This window comes from Lontra canadensis, unplaced genomic scaffold, assembly GCF_010015895.1.
Source record: "Lontra canadensis isolate GAN:19392208 unplaced genomic scaffold, GSC_riverotter_1.0 scaffold442, whole genome shotgun sequence".
Taxonomy (NCBI): domain Eukaryota; kingdom Metazoa; phylum Chordata; class Mammalia; order Carnivora; family Mustelidae; genus Lontra; species Lontra canadensis.
The window spans coordinates 37332-64608 of record NW_022631435.1 but is presented as its reverse complement, the minus strand read 5'-3'; the positions used below and the strand labels follow the sequence as shown (position 1 = coordinate 64608).

The following is a 27277-nucleotide window of genomic DNA, read 5'->3' as shown; positions in this document are numbered from 1 at the left end:
TTCATTTGCAAATCTGGGGTCACATTAGTACCTATCTCAACTACCTACCTCACTGGGTTGTGAAAGTAAAGTGAATTCATATGCATAAAAGCACCAAGGACATTGCCTGGCATGGGGAAAGCATCAGGTAAATATCTGGTCTTCTCATTGAGACCTGAGGCAAAGGCAGTGGGTTTGCTCTGCCTTTCAAAGGTCAAAGGACCTCTGAAAACTTCTGAATGACCTTGGACTAGCCGGGCAGCTCCGGCCTCACCAGGCTCTCCAGGCCAGCCAGCTCCCTTTATAATCACTACCTGGCCCTAGAGGCATTGGAATTGGCCAGGTTGAATTCAGTCCCACCTCTAACCCTGAACTTCAGTCAAATAAGAGTCCAGGAGGGCTGGTTCAAGGTCACAGTAAGTTAATGTTGAGATGGGTAGGGCCCTCAGCCCAGGGCTCAGTCTGCCCACACTTTGGAGACAGGATCACGCTCTGCCTGTCCCTGCTGGCTGCTCCAGCTGCCCCCAAAGCTGAGCGAACGTGGGTCAATGACTCGTCTCCCAGAAGCTGAAGGGTTACACCACAGTCACCCCTTCCCAGCAGCTGCTTCATTTCCCCCCGACCCATTATTCCTTCCAATAAAATGCACTGCAGTGAAACAACAGGAGAAAAGAGAATCTCCCCACAGCCAGCACTGCTGCTATAAATGGGGAAGCACCCTCGGCCCCAGGGAACACACATCTTTTGCAAACCCTTTTCCTGTCTTTCTCTCCCAGAGCCTGGCAGGGTGAGAAAGAACCCACCCTCAGCCAACAAGGCGGTGACCAGTCCCCTAGGCATCTCGGGATCTCATTCACCGGGCCGGTTAAGAGCGCAAAGGCTGAAACCCAGGCAGGGAGCTTGATAGCTTTATATATCGTGGTAGAAACGACTTCCAGAAAACCCAGCACAAGGAAAGGGAGAGCGTGACACAGATAAATTATGGAGTGATTACTCGTCCTACCAGAGGATTTTTGTTAACAAAATGAGCCTTACAACATAGAGATCTCAGCTGTCTTTTAGACAACCATCTTTCTTGGTGCTCTGACGATAGGGTCCTGTTGCAAAAACTGAGATCTCAAACATTTTTAGGGAAACATCTATCATATGGAGCGAAGTGTAAGTAAACATCTTGTATATTTAATACTGGAACTCTGGCCTGTGGGACCTAGCAAAAAGCAATTAATAAATTATTCAATTTGTGTATCTTTATACTTCTGGCATTTTTAAAAAGATTTTATTCATTTATTTATTTATTTCAGAGAGAGAAAGAGAGAGTGTGTGAGCACAAGCGGGGTTGGGGGTCATGGACAGAGGGAGATGGAGAAGCAGGCTCCTCACTGAACAGGGAACCTGATGTGGGGCTCGATCCCAGGACACTAGGATCATGACCTGAGCGGAAGACAGATGCCAAACCAACTGAGCAACCAAGGCGCGCATTAGAATATATTTATGAATGGGCGCCTGGGTGGTCCAGATGGTTAGGCATCTGCCTTCGGCTCAGGTCATGACCCTAGGGTCATGGGATCGAGTCCCCCATCAGGCTCCTTGCTCCTTGTGGAGCGTGCTTCTCCCTCTGCCTCTCTCACTCTCTCTCTCTGTCTCTCATGAATAAATAAATAAAACCTTTAAAAAAAAGAATATTTTTATCAAAAATAAGACATGCTTTCATTTAAGGCAGAATCTCTCAAACAGCCCTGAGAATAGAAACATCCAGCACATTTCTATTTTGTATCTGAAGTAAAAAGGACACATTTTCTCATTGTTCTCTGCAGATAGCAGGCAACACTGATAAATATAAAAAATTACATGTATTTAAGGATCTATACACACATGCACACATATACGCACATGCAGATGTGGGCACACATGGGATCTCCCGGCATCCATCCTTTTCATGTCTTTCTCACAACGACCTTGTGGAGAAGAGGTTGCTGATGAGGGAGAAGCAAAGGAACTCATGGCTCTTAAGATGGTGACAGCAGGACTCAAATCCAGAATTTCTGACTGTCGTGCTCTTTCTCCTGTCTGACATGGCAATTTATTGTGCGTGCATATACAAACACATACACACACACAGATGGATACACAGACCAAATCTTTATTTGGCAATTTAAAATACTAGCATATCTTTTAGATGGAGCCACACAGAACTGCTGATGTTGGACTGCTTCTGACCCACAGAAATGGCCATCTTTTAGCATTTGTCCTAACACATCTTTGAAGCACTGGGCTCTGAGCTAATGTGGGTAAAGGCAGCGGCCTCTTGTTGAAAGGCAACCAATCTTTCTAATGAGAACATGAGGTATTTTTTTGTCACCATTAAATAAGCATCGCACAACTTTCTAGGGAAAGGCTCCCGGACGTCATGTCATGCTCTGGGGACTGCCAAGCTCTCAGGGGGCCAGGGAAAGAAAGCCGTGTCCTTCTAGAAGGGCAATGGACTCTCGGGTGCGACTGCTCATCTCCGCCACCACAGGCCATGGACTACTTGCCAGAAAGAAGCATAAACAGGAACAAAACGGCTTTCACCCCTCCCTCCTCAACCGCTAGGCTTAACCCGATGGTTTTCAGGGTGCTCTGCCCACACCGCGGGAACTTGGGAGGCCTCAGGGCCGTTTCCCGGGCAGCAGGGAAGGGCAAGGAGATAGGGCACCTTTACAAACTCGTGTCTGCGTCTCTTAGTTGTGCTGCTCGTCCCCTCACACACATACACGTCCTGGGGGGAAGGAGGGGGTGTGAGCAGTGCTGGCCCCTACAGAAAGGAACTGGGGCAGGGGGAGGGGGAGCGGCGGAGGTGGAATTCAGGGAAAAAGCTGTGTCTGGGGAAAGCTGTGGCACTGATACAGGATGACCCATTTAAAAAGGGCCATGTGAGGCAGCCCCGTGCTGTCAGGTTCCTCAGCAGACCGGTCGTGTGTGTGCGTGCGTGCACGCACACGCGTGTGTAATCGCACGTGCGCAAACACACATTCGCTCATCCACGCGAGCTTTCCCACACCTGCTGGCTCTCTCCAAGTGCTCACGTCAAGTTGCCAAAAGTCAGACAAGTAGCAAGGGCTGTCAGTGTCTGTCTGTCTGTCTCTCCCCTCCTCCCCTTTTCTTTCCCTCTGTCCCTCTCCTGCTCTCTCTCTGAAGGTACAAAAGGGACTCCGATGAAAAGAAAGGGATGGTGTGTTGAGCCAGGCAGGTGACAGTGGCAATAATAAAGAAGAAAAGAAGAAACACTTCAGACTGTTGTAACTCAGCATTCACACATCCGCCATGTGGGTGAACACAGCGACGGAGGAGGGAGGTGAGAACAGGAGGACCCTGGCGGGAAGCTACGCCTTCTCTAGACACTGTTCATTCATTCTTTCCTTCTTTCATTCAAAGTTTACTCAGCGGGTGGCGGGGGAGGGGGGCACCTGGCTGGCTCAGTCAGCTGAGCACCTGACTCTTGATCTCGTGGGTAGTGAGTTCGAGCCCCATGCTGGGTGTAGAGATTGCTTCAAATAAGAAAGAATTTTAGTCAGCACCAGCTACCATTTGTCCAGCCCTGTGCCAGGCACTGGGGATGAGTAAGATCTGGACCCTGCCTAGAGGCCCCCTCCTTCCAACTGCCTCTAAAATGAGAACTATGGCCTCCTCTGAGACTATCAAACTGATTCCAATATAGCTTTACTTTATCTCATTTATCACCTATCATCCCATTTCACACATGTAGAAACTGAGGAATAGCAGTTAAGTAAGGTGCCCAAGATCCCTCTTCAGGAAGCAGGTAGGCAGGATTCAGATCTAGGCTGACCGTTTTCAGAGCCTGCGCTCTTAACCGTTACCCTAGAATGCCTCTCAGGAAAAGGCAAAGAAGAGCATGGGGAAGGCAGAGGCAGTGTCCCACCACAGTGAGAAGCTGGTGTAAGGGAATGACACTTGAACCATTGTCAGGAGCCCAATTCAAGTCCCGATTTTGCCACTAGGGTCAAGGATTGTAACATTTTTTAAAGTTTTCTTTTTTTCTTTTTTTTTTTAAAGTAGGCTCCACGAACAGCGTGGGGCCCAATGAGGGGCTTGAATTCATGACCCCAAGATCACAATCTGAGCTCAGATCAGGTGTTGGATATTAAAGGGCACGTGGGTGGCTGAGACAGTTGAGTGTCTGCCTTCAGCTCAGGTCATGATCTCAGGGTCGTGGGATCGAGCCTCACATCAGGCTCCTAGCTCAGCGGGGAGTCTGCTTCTCCCTTTCCCTGTCCCTTGTCCCCGCTTGTGCTCTATCTCAAATATATAAATAAAATCTTTTTTTTTAAAGATTTTATTTATTTATTTGACAGACAGAGATCACAAGCAGGCAGAGAGGCAGGCAGAGAGAGAGGAAGGGAAGCAGGCTCCCTGCTGAGCAGAGAGCCCGATGCGGGGCTCGATCCCAGGATGCTGGGATCATGACCTGAGCCAAAGGCAGAGGCTTTAACCCACTGAGCCACCCAGGTGGCCCAAATAAAATCTTTAAAAAAAAAAAAAAAAGAGTTGCAGTCTTCCATGCCTCCTTTTCTTTCTTTTTTTTTTTTTTTAAAGTAAACTCCAGGCCCAAAGTGGGACTTGAACTCATGACCCCAACATCAAGAGTCATGTGTTCTACCAACGAAGCCAGCCAGGAGCCCCTACTGTAACACTTTTTAAAGTCAAGTGGGAAAGGGATAGAATTAGAGAAATGGGTAATTTCATAGCTAAGAAGGAAAAAACATGAAGCATATACGGAAGGGCTCTATTTGAAATAAGCCTGCAGAAAGTGAGGAGTGTCTGTGAACCCTGCTATCAGCCAGGTCTGCCTGGCATTTCTGGGCCTGAGCTGGGGAGCAGATGGGGACTGAGGCGCGGAGGGGACACCAAGATGTTGGGATGCTGGGACAGGAGGTGCTCACCATCACGATGTTAGCTAGATGGGCAGAGACGAGTGCATACACCCCTCCAGAGGAGCCCACGACTGGAGCCGTCATGTCAGCCACAGACACCGCCAAGGACCCTGGTGCAAGAGAGATCGGGAATTTAAGGGTGCTGGAGTGAGTTCCCTGCCCCTGCCCCAGGCCCTCGCATCCAGCAGCCTTGGGGGTAAGGCCCCGGAGCGAAAGTCTCCAGGTCCTCTTCCCTTCATCCCACGTTGTCCTGGAGCCCCCTAGAGGCCTCATTTATGGGGAAAAGAACCATTTTATTCAGACTTCTCCTTTTATAGGAGTTCAGTGGACAGGAGCGATCACCTGTCTGTCAGTGCAGCCTCTGCCTCACCTGGTATCGCCTCAGGGTTCTGGGCAATAATAAAATAGTAGCAGAGGGGAGCCTGGGTGGCTCAGACAGTTATGCGGCTGCTTTTGGCTCAGGTCATGATCCCAGGGTCCTGGGATCGAACCCCGCATCAGGCTCCTTGCTCGGCAGGGAGCTTGCTTCCCTCTCTGCCTGTTGTTCCCCCTGCTTGTACATGTGCTTTCTCTCTCTCAAATAAATAAATAAAATCTTAAAAAAATAAAGAAAAAGCAGCAGAAGCAGCTGCCACGCATGAACACCACTCATCAGACAGTGGCCACATGCTTTACGCACATCGACCGCTTTAACCCTTGGAGGATGATGACAGTGGCCACACGGCAGAGTTGAGGAGACTGAGCCCAGAGCCACTCAGTGAGAAGGGCTGGAAGCAGGATGTCCAGCTTTGCGGACACAAGGCCCGTGCTCTTGGCATCGACAGCAGCTACTCCTCAAACTGGTACAGAGGTCAACCTCCTCCATTATTGCTCCCTCTGCTGCACGTTGGCGTCTAGAAACCTGCTTCTTGACATCGCCTCCAAACTCCCTCCAATCGAGTGAAATCACAAAAGACCAACAGAATCTCCAGAGCTGGGGGGGTGGGGGTGGGGGTTTCTCTGGTGGAAAAATGCCCTTGAAAATCCCAGGGAAGAGAGAGATGATGTCATACCCTCTGGGGGGATAGGAAGGTGGTCTGGGGGATGACAAACTTTTGTGCTGGGAGGGAAGCCGGGCAGAGACGAGAAGGGAAATGTATTGTTCTGGTCTCATTTAAGTGTGATCAATGCTTTGGCTTCCAGGGAAGGACATGGGAGACTAAAAATAACCAGGAGGTAGAGCCCAGGGCTCAGAAGCTGGGAGGTGGCCGGCCTGGGTGAGTGTGCAGAAACCACCACTGGAAAATGCCCGCAGGCTGGAGAGCCAATTAGCTGCTGCCTGGGTGGAGACAGGAGGGACCGGCCAAACTCTGTAGTTTCTACAGATGTGGGGGGTCTGCTAGTTAGGAGGAGGCTGGGCCCGGCCCAGGAGTCGGAGAGCCTGACACTCTGAGCATGGTGAACCCCCATACCATCACCCACCTTCTCTCCCCGACATGCCCCCTTGGACTTCTCTCAAGGCTCCGGGGCTCACTGAGATCCTTCAAGCAAGAGATAGATTCCCACAGCAAATTCTGGGCCTCAAGAGGGATGTGATCTCCCAGGAAAAAGCACTGTCATGAACTGAGAAGTCCCAAGTCCTTCTCCCCTCCCAGGGTAACTATAAATCTTTCTTCTCCCCTTTCATGCCTTCCCTCTGGCTTTAATTAGGTATTGATCTATTGTCAGATAACTTTCTTTCTTTCTTTTTTTTTTTTTTTACTGCCTAGCCAAAGGGTCAGCCATATATAACAGAAAAAAAAAAATTCCCAGGATGGCCAACAGGCAGGCAGTGGGATCTGCATGACAAAGGATTCCCACGCTCTCCTGGAGGCCCACACAGTAAGGAAGGCTCCATTGGTTGCAGAGGGCTGGCTGCCCAAGCAGCTCATTAATTACCTTACCTCGTGGACAGAGGAAGCCCCAGCCTCCTGAGGCTGGCCTCTTTCCTCTCGCAAGTCCCACTAAACCCGTCCAGCTTCTGCTCCCTCGGCCTCCCAGATGCAGTGGGAGCCACCAGAGGCAGGGAGGCCGCAGGGAACCCTGCACGGTCCAGGGTCCAGCCTCCCCACACTGACCCTTCTCTCACCCTACCCCAGGGTCAGGGGTCAGCCTGGGATTCTGGCAGGAGTTGGGAATGGGGGCGTGGCTGGCTAGTCCTGTGACCTTGGGCACAGCCCCTGAATTCTTTGGGCTTCAGTTTTCACATCTGTGAAATAAAAAGGTCCAAGGTTTTCTAACTTCTGAGCTGTGAAACCCTCTTTTCAAAGGATACTTTGCCCTCAATGCTACCCCATGGAGCCAGGGAGCCTATGGCTGAAGGGGGGTGGGGCCTGGGAAGTCAGATTTGCCACCCACAGGAGGGGACCTTCCAAATCACAGATTCAAACGACCTGAACCTTGGCCTGAGATCCAGGATCTGAGGTTTGGATCTTGAACGTAACAGTCTGGAGTCACCGGTCTTCCATGGTTGGAGGAAAGATTTTCCTCAAACGGCTGCAGATTAGCCCAGGACTCGGGAGTGGGAAAGGTCAAGTATAATCGGGGGCATGTGTGCCAGTCAACAGAGACATAAAGGCCACCCCGGGGGTGGGTGGTGGCAGGAAGCCTGGGCCAAGCAGGATTCTTGACAAGCTGTTTGGAACCTAACCTCACAGTTCCATAGGACAGTTCCATAAGGCCAGTATGAATTCCCCAGAGGTCATGGGGACAGAGGACGGGGACAGAATGGCAAGCTGGAGGGGGACACACATCTTGGCACAGCATCGGGCCCAAGGACTAGCTTTAGTCGGGGCTATGTACTTTCCTTTTTTTTTTTTTTTAAGATTTTATTTATTTATTTGAAAGAGATCACAAGTAGGCAGAGAGGCAGGCAGAGAGAGAGAGGGGGAAGCAGGCTCCCCGCTGAGCAGAGAGCCCGATGTGGGGATTAATCCCAGGACTCTGGGATCATGACCCGAGCTGAAGGGAGAGGCTCAACCCACTGAGCCACCCAGGTGCCCCTAGGGGCTATGTACTTTCTCAAAAAAGTTCTGGGTCCACACCAGCACGCAGATAAATTGGAGACAGTATCATCACGCATAGCTGTGTTAATTTTAGTCTGAAATATTTAAAGCAGGTGTTTTCCAATGTCTCCCTTGGCCATTACAAAAAAAAAAATCCAAATAAAAATCGGCAGAACATCTACCTTTAAGCACTCTATTTATGTATGCCGTCTTCCATTTGTTCTACAAATATTTGTTGCTTAACGTATGCTAGACCCTGTGTTAGGCTCTGGGGATGCGCATATGGCTTATAATCTAGATAATCTGTAAGAAAAGCTTGCCAAAGCACTTAAAATACTGGCTTTCATGGCCATGAAATTGTCAGCTAGAAGCGAGAGATGCACTGGCCTCAAGCACTGGTTAGAAGCATGGAGCAGAGGAAGGGTCTCCACTTGCTTCTAGTACTTCTTAGTCCTTCTGAGAAAATTGAACAAGTCATTTCACCTCTCTGGACCACCTATGAAATGGGGGTGACAGGACCCACCTCATAAGACTTGGTGAATACTCAACATAAGGTACAAGAACCCTCTATCGCAGGCAGAGTACCAGACGCACCTGGCAGAGGTCAGCGGCCATTGCTACAAACTGTGATGGCCTTGCCTTTGGAACATTTCCACCGGGCAGGAACTAAATGGGGGGCGCCTGATGTCTATTAAGACCTCCCTGGGGGCGGCGGGGTGGCTCAGTGGGTTAAAGCCTCTGCCTTTGGTCCAGGTCATGATCCCAGGGTCCTGGGATCAGGCCCCGCATCAGTCTCTCTGCTCAGCAGGGAGCCTGCTTCTTTCTCTCTCTCCCTGCCTGCCTCTCTGCCTATTTGTGATCTCTGTCTGTCAAATAAATAAATAAAATCTTAAAAAAAAAAAAAAGACCTCCCTGAGTTTCTGACAATAAATTATCTACACAAAAGGAAAAGGCCTTCCTTTTGGTTCTCATTGCACAGGGTAGTGGTTTGAAGCGCAGCCTTTGGGGGCAGGTGGCCTGGCTCTGGGCCCAGCCCCACCCCATACAACTGAGTCTCCTTGAGCAAGTCACTGAGGCACCCTAACACACAGGTTCTGTAACCTGTGACAACTGGAAAGTGCTCGTGTGTGCCTTAGGAAGGCAGGCCCTTCCTAACCACCTGGTATCCAGTCAGGATCTGGCTGTCTGTGAGTGGGCCCCACTTGCGGACTCGGGATGCACACAGGGTAGAGAGGGAAGAAGGGGTGCAGGCAGATCTGCCAGCTTGGTCCTGGCTATTGATGACACGATATATGGTGACCAGAGTACCCTCTCTGAGTCAATGCCTCAGACAGAATCGTAGACGTTACATGCTGCATGATACAGCCCCACATCCGGCTGGTTAGCTGGCAAGTCCCTTTCTGTTGGTGCACCATCCCCTTCTGCACTGGTGTCCCTGGCCAGTGTCACCAGCGTGGCCTACCTGCTGTGTATCATCTGGTTTGGGTGAGGCCTCAGTCATCTCGAATCTGGTTTCTGTCTTCTGGGTTATTGCACTCCCATCCAATTGACTACTAACTGCAAACCTTATAAGTATCTTTCCTGTTCCTCGCTATTAACCATCTGGGTCTCTGGGTATCTAGGTGGAGGATACGTGGCTGTAAATCTCCAGATGTCAAGACTTGGGGGAAAGGGGGGGGCGCGTGGGTGGCTGAGTAAGTCTGGCACACAGAGCTCCTCACAGAACCTTTTGTTCAAGGATGGGGAAGGTACAGGATGCCGGGAGAAGCCCGTGGGGGGTGCTGTCCAAGGTGGTCAAGTTTTTAACCCTCCGCACAAAGAGAAAAAAAGATTCTGTGTGGCCCATCTTCCATGCTGAGGGTTTCTGAACTAGCAGACCGCCCTCGGGGGGGGGGGGGGGGGGGGGGGGGGGGGGGTGGGACCCTTCCCTCCCCGGTTCTTGAAGCTAGATCAGTTACTCCCAGGGTCCCTGTTTGCCCGTTGTTTACAAGGTCAGCGGTGCCCTGCTCTCCTGATGACAACTTTAATGCCACTCAGAAAGGATTAAGATCTTACTTAAACATACACACAAAGCTCCCTTGGGCACAGCTGTCAAGGGGAAGAGCTGAGGCGGCAAACCTTGTATTAAAAAAAAAAAAAAGCCAGCTATAAAGTTGGAAACATCACGAGGGAGATCCCTCTGTTGAAAACCCGGTTGGATGGGGCGCCTGGGTGGCTCAGTGGGTTAAGCCGCTGCCTTCGGCTCAGGTCATGATCTCAGGGTCCTGGGATCGAGTCCCACATCGGGCTCTCTGCTCAGCAGGGAGCCTGCTTCCCTCTCTCTCTCTGCCTGCCTCTCTGTCTACTTGTGATCTCTGTCTGTCAAATAAATAAATAAAATCTTTAAAAAAAAAAAAAGAAAACCCGGTTGGTGCAGACTTTCCCAGCAGAAATGCAGTCTGCTCTCCCCAGCTCACCCCAGCCCGCCTCACCTCCACCAGCGAGGGAGAGGGGGAGTCCTGCTGGCTGCGGTCCCCCCCTCCCCAGCTATCCTCAAGGTCATGGTCCTCCACCACCTGAGCAGGATCAGTGGGGCCCCAATCTACTTCAGCTGGCATGGGTGCTCACCACCTCTCAGGCCAGACTGTTTCCTGTCAGCAGTGGGTCAAGCAAGAGCACAGGGGCCGGCCTGGCTGAGGAGGGACCTGGCTCTCTGCCTACACTTTGGAGTCCCTGCAGGAATCTCACTGTGCCCCGCAGGGTTGACACAGCCCCTCGTATTCCACTTTGTCCCCTCCCTTTGACCTCCTAATGCCCTCCAGGCAAATCTGATTAGTTCCTTCCTAAAACCTCTAACGGGGCCAAGAGAGGTTAAGGAATTTCCCCGAGCTCACACAGCTTCAACATGGCAGCATAAAGATGGAAAGTCTCCTCCCCTTGCCATCCCATGCCTCTCCCTGTGGACAGCAGTCCCCTTTCCAGCCCCCCGGATGGTAGGGAGATTGGTCTGGAGGACAACCCTCATGATTAGGAGCCTTGGGGATGGGGTCTGGTGTCCCTGGAAGCCTGGGACTCGCCCAAGGCCATGGGGTCTCCTCACTACCTTGGGGAAGTTTACCCCTGTGGATTCGTGGCCCACCTGCTTACCTGCCACAACACCAGCCACGTAGACAAGCCCAATACGGGTTGCTCCGTGCACCATCTCCAAGGGCACCCCCACGAGGAGCTGCAGCACCACGTTGAGTCCCAGGTGTTCTATCCTATATAGAAAGACCACACTCCATCATTCATTCATTCATTCATTCAACAAACACTGTATGCCGAGACGCAGGGAATCCAGCAATGAGTTATGCCTGCTTTGAGGAGCTCATGGTCTGGGTTGCGGTGGGCAGGGGCAGGAATTACAGAGCAGACGGTCCATCTTAGAAAGATCACACCTTGCCGACTGCCTGGGACAGGAACGGTGCAGGGCCTCGACAGTGCTTGGCAGTGTGTGCACCTGCCACAGTGTAGCAGGGGGCTAACCATGGGGAAGATCCAGCAAATCCCTTGGTTGACACATGAGAAGTCAAGGCTCAGAGAGGTGCACTGCCTGGCTTCAAGTCACACAGCCCAGGTCCCTGATGTGCAGAATCTGCTCCATTCCCCAGGCCACAAGGCTGCCCTGACTCACTGGTATATATGTAAGAGATACTGGTATTTAAAGAGAAAGATGTTTTCAGGGGCGCCTGGATGGCTCAGTGGATTAAGGTCTGCCTTCAGCTCAGGTCATGATCCCAGGGTCCTGGGATCGAGCCCCGTATCCGGCTCCCTGCTCAGCAAGGAGTCTGCTTATCTCTCTCCCTTTGCCCCTCCCCCTGCCTGTGTTCTCTCTCAAATAAAGTCTTAAAAAAAAAAAAAAGACGTTTTCAGAACAAATGTAAGCATTAGTGATATCTCTTAGAATTTAATTCTTTTTTAAAAGATTTTATTTATTTATTTGACAGAGAGAGAAAGAGAGGGAGCGAGCACAAGCAGGGGAGCAGGAGGGAGAAGCAAGCCCAATGCAGGGCTCCATCCCAGGACCCTGGGATCATGACCTGATTTGAAGGCAGCCGTTTAACCGACTGAGCCACCCAGGTGTCCCTAGAAATTAATAATTCAAAATTATCCCTTAAGATCTCATAGGGGAAGCTTCCCCCTCTTGGTGTGAGAAGGGACCCATCCTACTCCCAAAAGCCCAGGGCTGGCTTTTCTTTCTTTCTTTCTTTCTTTTTTTTTTTTAAGATTTTATTTGTTTATTTGACAGAGACAGTGAGTAAGGGAACACAAGCAGGGGGGCAGGTGGAGAGGGAGATGCAGGCTCCCTACTGAGCAGGGAGCCGGATGCAGGGGCTTGAACCCAGGACACTGGGATCGTGACCTGAGCGGAAGACAGATGCTTAACAACTGGGCCACCAAGGCCCCCCAGGGCTGGCTTTTCTTATTCTGGGAATACTTCCCTTTTTATGCTATCATACACCTGTGACCAGCTCTTGTTGCTAAATGGTATCTAGTTGAGTGCACCTGTTACTAGGAAAAACTGTAACATTACTATCTATACATCACATATGTGCTTTTAAGTTTACCGAACACTTCAACATCCATTATCTCATTTAATTTAAACTGCGCCCACAGCATCCGCATGGTCAAGCTATAGGGTAACAGAGCTCACCATGGGACAACCCTGGCCTGGGTCACAGCCCCAGTCCTGGTCTGCAGGGGTCAAATGCTGTGCCACTCGGGTCCACGTGGGCCCCTGCCTGCCCAGGAGAGCGCCTGCAAGGTAGCTCAGACAGATGGGGCTCTGTCCAAAACTCCCACTGTGCCTGGAGTCTTCTAGTATACCGACTGCGCCCGCCAAATGGTTAGAAGCATCAGACAAATGCACTGGAAAGGAGCCAGGTGGTAGCATCAGACCCAGTCCTTGGTTCACAGACGAGAGCCGGAGACAAGGAGATGCCAGGTGAGAGGAATCCAGAGCTCCTGCCTCCCAAGCTGAACTCCTTCCCCTCTACCACACTGATTTCTGGATTCACCAGTCCAGAGTGTGTCCTCCTCCCCGATCACAGGTCACCTTGCTGGGCTCGCCGCACATGCCGGCCAACCATCCCTACCTCCCGTCAGCTGCAGCACCATCCAAGAGGACCCCCTCAAAATCACACACCAGGAGACTCCTCCCAGGGCTCCCCTAGGCAGGCACTGCCCCAGCAGAAGCACCAGCCAGAAAAAAGGCCACCTCTTTGGGCCTCAGCTAAGAGCCTCTGTGCTCTGTCCACTTTGGCCTCTAGGCTTTTGTCTCCCAGAGGCAGGGGATAGCCAAGGAGGCTTTGGAGGTCTTCTGCCTGCTTCTTCCTCACCGCAAAGGCTCAGGGAAGGCCAGAGGGCCGTTCTGGAAACAAGACAGGCAGTTCCATCCCATGGGCAGTAGAGGCTGGGAAGCCTGGTCAGGGAAGCCCCCCCCCCCCCCAAGCCAATTCCTTGGTTCACAAGAAGGCCAATGCCAGATGAACCTCCCTCCTTCTGCTCCTCGGTCCTGTGACAGCAAAGCCGGGACACGGTAGGCAAAGCATCAGCCTGCATGGATCATCCCCTCTCCCAGCTCGGAGTGGAAATATCCACCGCTAACCACTGACATCCCTCCTCACCCCAAAACCCCTCAACTGGGGCTTGACACCTGTGCTGTTTTGGAAACTTGGCAAGAGGGGAGGCTCACAGCGTGGCTCCCTCTTGGCCATTGTGGGTCTTTCTGCTAGGGAATGGGAATGATGGAGCCACAGAGACGAGAGTGATCCTCTTCCCATTTCCAACCCCAGGGACAGGTACCCCCAGAGCTTTTCCCAGGTGAACGGTGAGCCCTTTTGCTTCTCTCTGGAGAGGCTGTAGAAGACACCACAAAGGTCTGGGGACTCTGCTTTCCCACTTCAGCGCTTTTACGGTGCAAAAACAGTCTCCAGCCAAGACTGTGTTCTTCAGGGGCCTGGGACCCAGGTGGCCACCTGGCCAGACAGTAGATCCTTCTCATAGGGCCATACAGTAGATCCTTCTCATAGGCACCCATGAGAACTGACTGTATGCCAGCCCCCAAAGAGGCCACAGATATGTCAACAGAAACTACCAGTATTTCTAGAATTCCTCAAAAAGACTCTCATCAACTATGGAGACCACCTTGAGAGAAAGGCGCTCTCAAGAAATCTGTCCTTCATTTCACTTATGGAGGCACACAGGCAGAGAGAGACACACACACACACACACACATACCACACAGAGTCTGCAGACAACGGACTCGGTTGCTAACTGCACTTCCCTTTTTGCCTTGGCTGCTAGGAAGCTCAGAACAAATGTAGAACCTACATTTATGCTGCTCTCACCATGGGCTTAAACTGAGCGTCATCCATCTATTTCCCCTTTCCCAAACTCTGTCAATAAGTAACTCCTCTGTTTTGGTATTAGGTAAGTTTCAAGGAGCTACCTCAAGTGCTGAGTCCAGGAAGACAAAAATAAACGAAAACACGTGTTTGAGTCCAGGCTCTCTGCCCCTCCTACTTTCCCACAGGGACGCTGACAAGGGCAAAACAAGGCAGGCACTCACCCCGCGTGCATGAAGATGTAGGTCAGGTAGCGCCAGGCCTGCGCGCGGAGCTGCGGGTGGTAAACCAGTGAGTTCTTCAGGTATCGCGGATGGGTCACCTGCAGCACGAACTGATCCAGCGACACTCCGTTGTAGAGGAAAAAGGCAACCTGGATGAAAACACAGGATGGCGAGGGCCTGTCACTACACGAAAGGCAGCCCACCTGCCCCTCTGGCGCTAACACTCAGGATTCCTACCAGCAGTTGGCCCCTTTCCTCCTCTGAGGATGAGGGACACCCACACGGCCAGGACCCAGCCTCCCTTTCTACCACCTCTCCCCTCCACTTCTCTTTATTTTTTTTTTTAAGATTTTATTTATTTATTTGACAGAGAGCACAAGCTGGTAAAGGCAGAGGCAGAAGCAGTATTCCTGCTGAGCCCGATGTGGGGCTTGATCCCAGGACCCCAGGATCATGACCTGAGCCAATGCAGGCACTTAACTGACTGAGCCACCCAGGTGCCCCTCTGTTTGATTATTTTGTATTAAATGGTCACAACATGGTCCCATGGGCTCCGCCCACACCTCCTTGGTGCTAGCGAGGAAGGGTTCAGAGGGATTTAAACTAACTGCTGGGGGGCGCCGGGGTGGCTCAGTCAGTTGAGCATCAGACTCTTGGTTTCAGCTCAGGTCATGGTCTCATGGTATGGGATTGGGCCCCATGTCAGGCTCTGTGCTCAGCGGGGAGTCTGCCTCAGATTCTCTGTCTTTGCTCTCCCTTGCTCTCAAATAAATAAATACCTTTTAAAAAATATTTTATTTATTTATTTGACAGAGAGAGAGAGAGACAGCCAGAGAGGGAACACAAGCAGGGGGAGTGGGAGAGGGAGAAGCAGGCTTCCCGCTGAGCAGGGAACTGGACATGGGACTCAATCCCAGGACCCCGGGAACATGACCTGAGCCAAAGGCAGGTGCTCAATGACTGAGCCACCCAGGATCCCCAAATAAATAAAATCTTAAAAAAAAACCCACAAAAATCTAATTGCAGTAATAACTTATGTACCCATCTGTGGGAGGAGGAAATTCCACATAAGTAGTTTTTTTAAACTGTGGCAAAAATACACATAAGATAAAATTTGCCATCTTCATCAGTTTTAAGTGTACAGCGCAGTGGCATTCAATATATTTACACATGTTGCACAACTGTCGCTGCCACCAGCCATGGGAGTCTCCTCATCTTATAAAACTGAAATTCTGTCTCCGTTACACGCCAACTCCCCACTCCCCTTTCCCCCAGCCCTGGCAACCGCCATTCTCCTTCCTATCTCTATGAACTTGACTCCCCTGGGCACCCCATCTAAAAGGACGCATCCAGGAGCCGTCTTTTCATGGCTGGCTTACTCCATTTAGCATCATGTCTTCAAGGTCCACTCCTGTTACAGCATGTGTCCGAATTCCTTCCTTTTTTAAGGCTGAATAGTATCCCACTGGATTCCATTCCACAGTCTGTCACCCATTTATCCATTCATTCGACATCTGGGTTGCTTCCACATTTTAGCTATTACAAATAATGCTGCCATGGACATGGGCATACCAGTATCTCTCTGTGTCCCTGCTTTTGATTTTTTTGGGGGTATCTACCCAGAAGGGAAGTTGATGGCTCACATAATGGTTCTGTGTAATTTTCTGAGGAACCTCCACACTGTTTCCAGTAATGGCTGCACCATTTTGCATTCCCACCCACAGTGCCCCAGGGTTCCCGTCTCTCTGCCTCGTCACCAACGCTCCACATGAACTGATTCGGCAGGTGACTGAGGCATCCTTGTTTACCCCTATAAGTGTATTTATTTCTTTTCTAAAATGCATCATTTGGGAGCACCTCAGTGGCTCAGTCACTTAAGCAGCCAACTCTTGATTTCAGCTCCGGTCATGGTCTCAGGGTCGTGAGATCGAGGCCGGCATTGGGCTCTGCGCTCAGTCTGGAGTCTGCTTGGGGTTCTCTCTTTCTCCCCCTCTGCCTCTTCCCCTATTCTCTCTCTCCCAACCAAATAAATAAAATCTTAAAAAATAAAAATAAATCTGAGAAACAAACTGAGGGTTTTGGAGGGGAGGGGTGTGGGGGGGGGTTGGGTGAGCCTGGTGGTGGGTATTAAGGAGCGCACGTATTGCATGGAGCACTGGGTGTGATGCATAAACAATGAATTTTGGAACACTGAGGAAAAAAATAAAATTTAATTTAAAATAAATAAATAAACAAAATAAAAATTTAAAAATAACTTGCATCATTCAGGGGGGCCTGTCTCAGTTGGAAGAACACATGACTCTTGATGTCAAGGCTGTGAGTTCGAGCCCTGTGTCAGGTGTAGAGATTACTTAAATAAACTTTTTAAAAAATAATACAATAGGGGCGCCTGGGTGGCTCAGTCATTAAGCATCTGCCTTCGCCTCGGGTCATGGATCTGGGGTCCTGGGATGGAGCCCTGCATCGGGCTCCCTGCTCAGTGGAAAGCCTGCTTCTCCCTCTCCCACTCCCCGCTTGTGTTCCCTCTGTCAAATAAATACATAAAATCGGAAAAAAAAAAACAAACAAAAGTAGTAAAATAAGACAAAATGCATCATCCATGTCCCTGTGTTCCTCCTCACAGGGTCTGCATGCTCCTCTAAAGCCGTCTCAGGTATTAATGTGGGCTGTGGGAGTGAAGTCTTCTCCAGCAACGCATGGGGTTTTTCACTCCTATAGTCAACGGACCCAGATTCCTGTTTCTTTAAGACTCAGGTCTGCTGATACATTTTTCGTTCTCTCCTGTATTGCCAGGTTGTCAGCAGGTTATTAACCAGGTTCTTACTCCCTGCTGCTGGCTAGTCGTGAGCCCCTTCTAGTAACTTCCTACTGTGTCCCTTCCAGCCTCTGTTATGGAACCAGAAAACCAAGTTCCTAGAACTGCATGTAAAACAAAAGCGTTGGGCTTTAGTACAAGTACTTGGAAATAGTTATTTCCATATTATCTTCCAGATGGGTGGTTTGAATTTACATGGCTGAAATTTCTGGAAATTTGAAACCAATCTGGACACTCAATCTGGCCTCTCTGGATGACCTTGAATAAGTTATTTGAAATCTCTGGTCCTTGGTCTCCTCATCTGGAAACAGGGATGCCAACGCCTACCCTTCCAGGGTGGTTGTGAGGTTTGAATGGGGTAAAGCACACGGAGAGCCAGCCGGGGGTGCCCCTCACATACGCAGCAAATGAAGCTATAATTAGTGTGGGGTTTGGGCCCCCCAGCAGGACTCCCCTGGGTTCTCCAGGGGAACCGCTCTGTCCATCTTTCACAATGCGGGTGGCCTGGCAGCAAATGCAGCTCCCGAGGCAGCTCATTATTATTGGTCCTCAAATAGAACTTAATAAATAGACCAACACAGAAAGCATTTGGAGAACGATTCCAAGAATATCTCAGAAAAATCGCATCTTCAACATGGACTCCAGTGAAGCCATAACAACAAACGGAGGCGCGCGGGGATACAGACCAACTAGTCTGATTTAGGAAAAAAGAAGGAGGATGCCACGGGGCTTAAGGATCCGCATTCGGCATCGACTTTACAAGAACATATGCGTTGGGGGGGTGGTAATTAAGCCCATGGCTCTGGAAGAGAAACCCTTGCAGGCTACAGCACGCCGTTCAGGACCTGGGGCTGGGGAACCACAGGGTTCTAGGCTGAACAGCCAAGAAGAATTCAGTTTCTCACACTTGGGCACTGATTCAGAAAGTCCTCTGTTCAGATTCTGCTGCATAAGCAGAAGACATTTAGAATAACAATAGGTATAGATGATTCCCTGAGGGGAGAATGTTCTTTCAAAATATGTGAAGCCCACATCTACCTGTTCCTAAACAACCCCTCCCATGTGCATTTGTAATGTTTTTGGGTTCCGAAGGCACCACCAGCCACTCTGGCTCAAGACAGAGGAGTCCTATGGGAGAAGGGCACGTCTGGTCACCCCTACTTTACAGCTGGGAGATGGAGTCCCGGGGGAGCAAAGAACTTGGCTGCGTTACCCACTCAGGGAGGAACTAACATAACTTGGTTTTTAAGGACTTAGCCTGGCTAACTACCCCCAATTCAACAAACTTATTACACAGCCTGTGTTGCCTCGCTTAAGGTAGAGGTGGAAATATGGGGGTTTTGCTGTGGGGAGGCTCGCTTGGTAATAATCTTCGGGATGTCCTTGTGGTCCAAGGCTTGGAGCCCACACTTGCAGGCACTGTCATGGGGCCTGGCTGACTATGGATCCTCAGCCACTGGGAGAAGATGCCGCCCTTCCCCCCCCCCCCCCCCCCCCCCGTCTCCAAGAGCCTCCTGCCCCCCCTCCCGCCCCCCACTTCAGGCCAAGGCTGAGCAGCGCCCTCCCCCCTCCCACCTCCCCCGTCCAAGTCCTTGCCTCCAGCAATGTGACGGTGATCATGAACCAGGGCGGGGGGCAGCAGGTGTAACTGTCGTAGTACCACTTCCGGTCTATCTCCCGGGGCAGGGTCTCGTAGGCCACGTGGCGGATCAGCCGCTGGGAGAGGTTCAGCCCCTTCTCCTCCAGGAGAGCTTTGCTGCAGAGCCTGCGGTTCCCCTGCAGAATGGCCTGGCGGAAGCTGTTGGACCGCTTGTTGCTCATCTGTGCGGGACACACGGTGGGGCAAAGGGTCAGAATGGAGGTCTCAGCGGAGCCCTGAGCCACTTCCTTGGCCAGCACATTCCTTGGGCCTACTAGGCCTCATCCTGCCTTCCCCCGTCTTCTGTAACAGCAAGAAACAGTATTCACCGAGCTCTTCTACGGCCGAGATGGTTCTAAGCTCTTCCCGTGTGCTGGGCTCACTGGAGAGTCTTAACTAGCCTACCTGTTAGACGAGGACTAGGAATAACCCCATTCTACGAAATCACGGAGTTTTAAGAATCCACCGCATTCAAACCCAGTAAGGCTCCAGAACCTATAGTCATGTTCGACGTTCCTTCTCTCCACGCACCTATCCATCAGCGTCCATCACAACTTATGGGGCAACGACTAAGTGTCAGCACGTTGTCAGACACAAGGGATGCACCCTCAAGACAAGTAAGCAAGCAGCAATCATGGTTCCCAGTGAAGGCTGCTGAGGGAGCAAGCAGGCGGAAGCCCAGCAGGGTCCTGTGGTGGTGATCAGGGAGGGCTTCCTGGAGGAGGTGGTAACTGAGTGAGAACGGAAGGACATCCTCCCTTGGGAAGAGGTGAGCAGACCTTGGTTAGATGGGCGAGTTTGTAGAGAGGTCTCTAGAACTAGATCCCAAAGCTGTGCTTGTGGGAGGCCATCACTCCCGAGGGCCTTTTAAGGGGCCTGTAATGCCTGGCAAGTGTGGGAACTGGTTCTAGAACCTTGTCTGTGGACCGGTCCTACCCCCAACAGCCTAAAGCTGCCATGATGAATCCGCACTGGAGTCCTGGATGCCTCACTCTGTGGCCATCCTAACTCCCAGAGACCAAGTGGCCAGTCCTGCTGCCTTCCAGCCTCCCAGGACCTCTGTCGCCTCACACCTGCCCTCTACGACCATGCTCTAGACCCTTCTTATGGGGAGACAGAGCTCTCCCAGCCCCAGAGCCACAGGGCTGCCTGGGGAGCTAAGGTGGAGACTATCAACATAATCCTGGGGCTGTGGCCTTAGCAGGGGACATTTGGCTAAACCTAATGACAGAAGCCCAGAGAGGGCTGGCCGGATGAACTAGGCCAGACCAAGGCACAGGGGTATGAAGCTGTATTGGGAGGGAGTCACTAGAGAGGGCCTGTGTTCAGAGCAGGCCAGCTGGAATCAGCCTCTGTCTTCAGGCCCCTTTCTTTTTTCCTCGTTTCTATAGTCTTTCACCTTCAAAATCTGGCTAAAGGCTCGGCCCCTCCAGTAGGCCTTCCCAGATGAACCCCTTCCATTGATCCCTACTCATCCTCTCCATGCCTACAAAGCTCGGATCTGGTTCTTGGTGGTGCAGAAGGCGTTCTAGAAACACTGGCAGGCCTTGGGCCTCCATGTTCACTCACTGCAAGCTCAAGACAGGATCACGTTGTCAAAGTTATCTTTTCCCTTTTTTACAAATTTTTTAAAATTTATTTTTAGAAATTTTTAAATTTATTTTTAGAGAAAGAGAGTGCACAGGGAGGAGGGACAAAGGGGGAGAGAGAGAGAGAGAATCCTAAGCAGGTTCCTTGTTCAGGGCGGAGCCCGACACGGGGCTCAAACTCATGACCTGAGATCATGACCTGAGCTGAAATCAAGAGGCAGACACTTAGTCGACTGAGCCGCTCAGGCACCCCTGTCAACCTGTTTGGCGGCCACTCTTACCATCCTCTCTACCAGTCCCAGAATAAGCACAGCCTACTCACAACACAGCTCTGGCCACACCCTGAAGACTGACGCCAGGGGTGGGCTTGCCACGAGGACAGGGAAGCAATGTGCACGCGGACACCCACCATTCGCCTGCAGCCTGATGTGCCTAGAACTGAGCTGAGTCTCGGGCCTCCTGGGGCTTACAAGGAGAGGCAAATGCTAGTTATTTGGTGCATAACACTATCCTCACATTATAAAGATGGGGACTAGGGGCACCTAGCTGGCTCAGTCAGAAGAGCATGCAACTCTTGATCTTGGGGTCATGAGTTCGAGCCCCACACTGGGCACAAAGATTACTTAAGTAAATAAACTTTAAAAAAATAATAAATACAAAATAAAGATAGGGACTAAAGTTTGGAGAAGGTGAGCAACTTTCTCAAGGACCCAAAGAGTCAGGCTTCAATTCCAGATACATCTGATTCCAGAGCCCATGACAGCCTGAAGGATACTCTTGTGCCATGAGATAAGGGAATCTTCTCTTGCAGGTGGATGCACCCATTATAGGCTTTGGTGAAAAAAGCCCAGGCCAGATTTCAGACCCCATTCATCTTACTGGCATGCTTCCTTGCACAGTACACAACCTACACACCTATACATGACAACCTTGGCCACCCAGCTATAATACAATGTGGTCTGTGCTCTAAGAGAGGCCTGGGCAAAGCACTGTGGGAGTTCAGGATAAGGCTGGTTCATTGGGCCTGGGTTGGGTTGGGGAAGGGCTCACAAAGGATGCAGGGGAGTTCACCTGGGGGAAGAACTTTAGAGATAACAAAATCTTTCAAATACTCCATGTTATTTAATCCTTGGGACAACTCTGAAGAGGGATTCCTTTGGCTTCATTTTACAAATGAGAAAACCCTCAGGAGATCTTTCTCTGTGAAAGACAAAGGTAGAGGGACTCAGGTCTACCTGACTCCAGCCCCTAGGCACTCTGCCTTCCTGAGAGCTTCCCTCCTGGAGGGCTCCTTCTTAGACCTAGTCTGCAGGACAGCCCTCCTCACGTGAATCCAGGCTCTGGCTTGCTGCTCCAGCTTACAACATGAATACAGACATTCTGAGAGGAAAAAGCCATTCACTGGTGGAGTTCACACAGGAGACCCCATGGACCCGCAGCTAGACAGAAGTATCTCACTGGCCCAGCAAAGCCCTCATTCTGCCCTGAGCCTGAGCCGGGCAGGCCCAGGGCATGCTGGGCTATGGATGAGCTGATGCAGGCTCAAACCTGTGACCTGGTCTTTGGTGGCACTGCTGGGCTCCAAGTCACAGGGCTCACTTCCACTGCCCCTCCTCCCATGAACCCTGACTGTCCCCACTCCCCCATTTAGCTCAGCTCTGTCCCCCTACCTTCCAGGAGGTCTGCTCTCTGGGTCCACTCTGAACAGCAGATTTCTTCACCCCTAAAAGTGCTACAGCCGCTCCCTGAAATCATGCTAACCTCTGGGCAAAGGCAGGCTTCCCTCAAGAGGCAATGAGAACCGTTCCAAAGCCTGGACACCCAGATCAGAGAGCTCACTTGGCACTTGGCCGCCCCCATTACCAGTCTCTTTGAATTCCAGGAGCCTGGGGAACCTCACACAGATCATTTTATTCTTGCTCCTCCATGAGTGACAAGAAAAGGAGTGACTATCTCTGCTTCGCTACCAGGGAAACCGAGGGGAATCGTCTGGCCTTGAATTCATCCTGCTGGATCATTTAGCTTCTACTCATGTCCCATGCATCCCTGGTGGGATGCTTCCTGCTGAACCCCACCGAACCCCACCCCAACCCCTCCACAGTGGCCCCCATGACAGCACAGTAGTAACCCCCGGTGAGGAGGAAATCCCTGCTCCAAGACCCTGGACCCCTGGGCAGGGTTCACAGGCCTCCTGTCTTCAGCCCCTCGGACCACCCAGGACATCAGCCAGCAGGTCTGAGGAGCTCTTCACCCATGTCCCCAGTGCTCCCAGCATCCACTCCCCAGCTCCCCTCCTTCCCACCTCCTACTCCCAGCCTTCCCTCTCTGGGGAACTGACCCCACCCCCGGCTCCACGGAAGGGAACTGATGGGCCTGAGTCAATCAACACATCCCACCAGACCCAAATTAACCCAAGGGGAGGGAGGAAATCCCAAGCTTTGTGTGGGGACTACCACAGAGGAGACCCAATCTCTTCCCCAGCATGGTGAGGCCCAAGGTTGTAAGGGCTGGAACAGCTGCAGCCACTTTGCTGCCACATGGGGGAGTCTGGAGGTGGCGGGGCTTTGGGTACATGCTGACACTGCCGAAGGCAGAACCAAGAGACACAGAGAAACTAGCTCCTTGGTGATGCCCTTTCACCTTCTGAAGCCTGGACATTTTCAACACTGCGCACCAACAGATCCCATTAATTCTGTAAAAAGGTCTTCTTAGCCATAACCCCCGAAGAGGCCCCTTCCCAGCGGTGAAGGCCCCAGGGTGCTCACCAGGTTGACAAAATCCTGGTAGCAGATCTGCCCATCTGCATGGCTGTCGGCGAGAGCCAGGAGCACCTCCCTTTTGTGCGGGTCGAGCTTGGAGCTGTGGCTCTCCAGGAGGCTCCGGAACTTGCCTGTGCTGATGTAGCCTGTGTTCCCAGGGTCAAACTGAGGGAGAAGCACAGACAGCAGCGGGGTCAGTGGGGCCCTGCAGGTGTCCCGTCTCCATCACCACACATTGGCTCCTGTCCCCAGCCCTTCTGCCAACAGAGGCCTAGGCCGAGTCTGCGATGTGTCCAAGGCCCCCATGGGAGAACCCGCATAGGGCATGGACAACCACTTAAAGACCCAGAAGGCCCTGCAGCCCTTTGGGATCACCCAAGCTAACCACCTTGTGCCTAGATAGGGAAACTGAGCCTCAGAGAGGTTAAGCTCTCTCCTGTTGACCCCTAGTCCTAACCCTGGACAAGAGGAAGAGCAGGAAGGAAAAGGCAGTGAGGGGAGGAAGATGAGGAACTGCCAGGGCGCGGCCCAGAGGAGCCCAGTGGGGGTTGCTGAGGCCCCGGGGCTCCAGGGATCAGGGGCCCAGCCTTGCAAATCTGGCCACGCATGGCTGCTGGCACCTCTCACACGCACACTCGCATGTACCCACAGCCATGCACACGGGCCTGGGTGGGGCTCCCCAGAAACACTGTGCAGCTTTGCATATCTGCGTCCCTCTGCCCAGGGCCCCCTTGCCAACCTCGTCTCCCGGGGAGACTCTGACTCACCCTGTCCAGCAACTCTGTACAGTCTTGGGACTCCCCAGGACAGAGGCTGCCCTGGCTGCTCCCCGCTGTGCGTCGGGCAGACCTCTGGCCACCAGCCTGCCCAGCCCTCTGATCTCCTACTTGGGACTCCTCCCTGGGCTGCCGAGTCTCGGGTGCCAGTGGCATGGTGGACCCCAGGATTTAGCAGGAGCCTGGCATGACTGGCATTCTGTAAACCTTTCCTGGGCAGATAGATACATGGTGGGTACTGGGACCAACAGAAGGATACCAATCTTCCAGTGAAAGTACCATCGGTTCACGTAGAAAAGGATCTCATTCCTCTCTCCCAGAGACGCTCCCAGACTTCCCGTACCTCTTCCGCAGCCCCTTCTTCCACACAGAGCTCCCCCAACCCAGGATCTGCCCTGCCGCCAGCACACACCCTGCTAGAAAGTGATGAGAACCATCTCTCGCCAATGTCGGCAGCTGTCCCGTTCACCATGTGCCTCCCTACACGAAGGTGCCAAGCCCACAGACACCTTGGTGGGCGGCTGAGGTTTGAAAAGGCCAACAGAGGCCATGGATGTCCTTGTGGCCAGGACAGGGGGGACCCAGATGAGCAAGCCCACATTCCCCCCCTTTTCTAGAGAAGGTCAATGGAGACTATTTTAGGAAGGCTGATTCAGTGTGTAGACAACCCAAGAGAAATAGCCAAGAGTCACAAGTCTTGGGCTGTTTAAATTCTTCCCAGAACTCAAGGAGGGAAGCCATCCCAAAAGAGGCTTATTTAAAAACATGTGTCCCCAACCTCCATTCTAAATACCAGGTTCCAGGGATGACACCCATTTGATTCATATCACTGAGTACTTCAGGAAACTCAGCAACTCCCTGCACCATAAAGATCTTTAAGAATAAAAATTTGCTGGGGGCGCCTGGGTGGCTCTGTCATTAGCATCTGCCTTCGGCTCAGGTCATGGTCCCCGGATCCTGGGATCGAGCCCCGCATGGGGCTCCCTTTTCAGCGGGGAGCCTGCTTCTCCCTCTCCCACTCCCTGTGCTTGCGTTCCCTCTCTTGCTGTGTCTCTCTCTGTCAATAAATAAATAAAATCTTAAAAAAAAAAAAAAGGAATAAAAATTTGCTATTTTCATGGGGCCAAACACCTTTCTAAGCACTTTATGTCTGTAATTTCTTTGACCCCCGACAACAACTTCATGAGGCAGGTCCTGTTACTAGCCCCATATTATAGTTGGGGAAATCGAGGACAGGGAAAGGAGCACTGAGAGGTTAGGGGACGTGCCTGGAAAGCAGCATTCTGCATCGTGGTGGCTTAGACCTGGGGGGTCACTGACCTTCAGCCTCCAGGGGCTGCTCTAGGGCTCTGGAGTAAAAGTGAAGGATCAAAGAGAGGAGAGGAGGGAGAGGAGGGGACTCGAGGAGTCTCATGGTCCACACCACACAGACTTTGAAAGCAAGAAAAGAGCTGCACATGGCAACAGTTCTGACATGCCCTCCCTGCCCAACCTCCCCCCGCCCATTGCTCAGATAGGAAAGTGAGGCCTGGATGGGAAAGTGGCAATGACAGCCAGTGAGGGTCTGTTTCTGGTACCTGGGACCCCTTGTACCCCCACAGGCTGACACAGGCCCCCTGACTTACTGGCCTGGCCTCACGTGGCCCCTTGTGCTAAGTGGGCTGAGGTTGGGGGTGAGCATAGGGGGTGGAGAAGCAGTGCCGAGTCCTGGGAAAATCCAGTCTTCCTCTGTGCCACCCCACCATGAGCACTGCAGTGGGGGGGGGGTGATAGGCCCACAGTGTAGAGTCTCTCCTGACCGGCTCTGGGGGAGAAAGCCCAATGGCCTCTCATTCAAGAGCTGGGACACCAATCCCCTCCGTGGGGCTGCCTCAGAGGCTCGGGAGGGCAGCAGGGTGGAGGACTGGGATCAGGCAAGGGCCCCTCGCCCTTGTTCCAGCTCCAGACAAAGAACCACCTGCTCCCCTGCTCTCCCTCCCCCACTCCAGGGCTCCCTGCTGTTGTCCTAGTGACAGGGGCTGCCCTGTGGCTCCAGGAGCCGCCCCCTCCCCCCCCACCAGACCTGCCCCCAGCACATTACAGGCTCCAGACTACGCAGAATGAGCTGGAAACAGGCCGAGTCTCCCTTCTCTGCCAAAACTCTACCTTTCGTGCCAGAGCCAGACAGGCCAGACAATGGGGGTCATCACTACCCTAATAATGAGGCCTCGGGGATAACAGAGGGTGCCTAGTGGGGAGGGAGAGCCAGGAAAGGGGCTGGCTTGGCACAGGATGCCTTCTACACCCCCCCTCAGAGCCCACCACCTGGGAAGAAGAGGGCCAGAGCAGAGGCCGACCATGGGCACGGTGGTGGGGGTGGGGTGTGGGGGGGGCAGAGGGAGGGAGACCCAGGGAGAGAGAATCAGAGAGAGGACTCGAGCAGAAGATGGACAGAGGTAGGTCCCTTGCCCCAGAAGAAAACTGAGGGCTTCTAAAGGAGGTTGCACGGAGCAAGGCAAAACCTCATTCTTGTTTCAGCCACTAACTAGTTCGTATAATTTAGAGTAACCGTCTTAAGCCATAATTGCCTCATCTATCAGGCATGCCCAGCGTCCCCTCAAGTTGCAGCGGGATCAAGCAAATGTGGGGCCACGGCTCTCAGGGCTGAGGGCCAAGGGCGGCAGGGACTCAGTGTCTGGCTCCTCTTGCCTCATGCAAAGCGAAGCAGGGAGCATCCCTGATGCAGGGGTTTGGCTGGCCCTCCTGGACACACGTCCAGCCTTTGGAACTCCTTCAAGGCTGGGTATGGGGGTGGGGGGAATAAGATCCGTGGTTTGGAGCTTTTGGGAAAAGAAACCCTACAAATGCAATTTTCCTCGTTAATAATGTGTGGAATGCCCCCAAGCACCCCCCCTGCCACGTGCCCCATGCCCTGGATTCACCCAGTTTCAGCAGTGGGTCGCTCTCAGGATGAGGTCTGGGCTGGGCGGGTTCCATGCAGCCTGATGGGGGCTGGGAGGTGGGGGTGGGGGCATTGGGCTGTGAAAGGGCCTCAGGCAGGGGCCCAGCGGGGAGCCGGGAGTCGGGAGCATCCTCGCAGCTGCCTCCTGAATAGGGCCCAGCACCGTGGAGGGAGGGGGCAGGCCAAGTGCACATTCAGCCCCGGCTGAGGAGGCTGGCAGCAGGGGGAGGAGAGAG

General features: G+C 52.3%; 1 protein-coding gene across 2 annotated transcripts in view; it reads right to left on the bottom strand.

Annotated features, from left to right (window-relative positions):
- LOC116863001 (rhomboid-related protein 3) overlaps positions 1-27277 on the bottom strand; it is a 46274-nt gene that overhangs the window by 7179 nt on the left and 11818 nt on the right. The window contains exons 3-7 of one of the 2 annotated variants that reach the window (XM_032850471.1): positions 23331-23489; positions 18934-19158; positions 14523-14671; positions 11060-11172; positions 4920-5020 (exon numbers count right to left, since the gene is read on the bottom strand). In XM_032850471.1, coding sequence (XP_032706362.1) covers positions 4920-5020; positions 11060-11172; positions 14523-14671; positions 18934-19158; positions 23331-23489 — 747 coding nt within the window. The remainder of the gene's footprint in view (positions 1-4919; positions 5021-11059; positions 11173-14522; positions 14672-18933; positions 19159-23330; positions 23490-27277) is intronic. The other variant, XM_032850472.1, reaches the window with a different exon arrangement.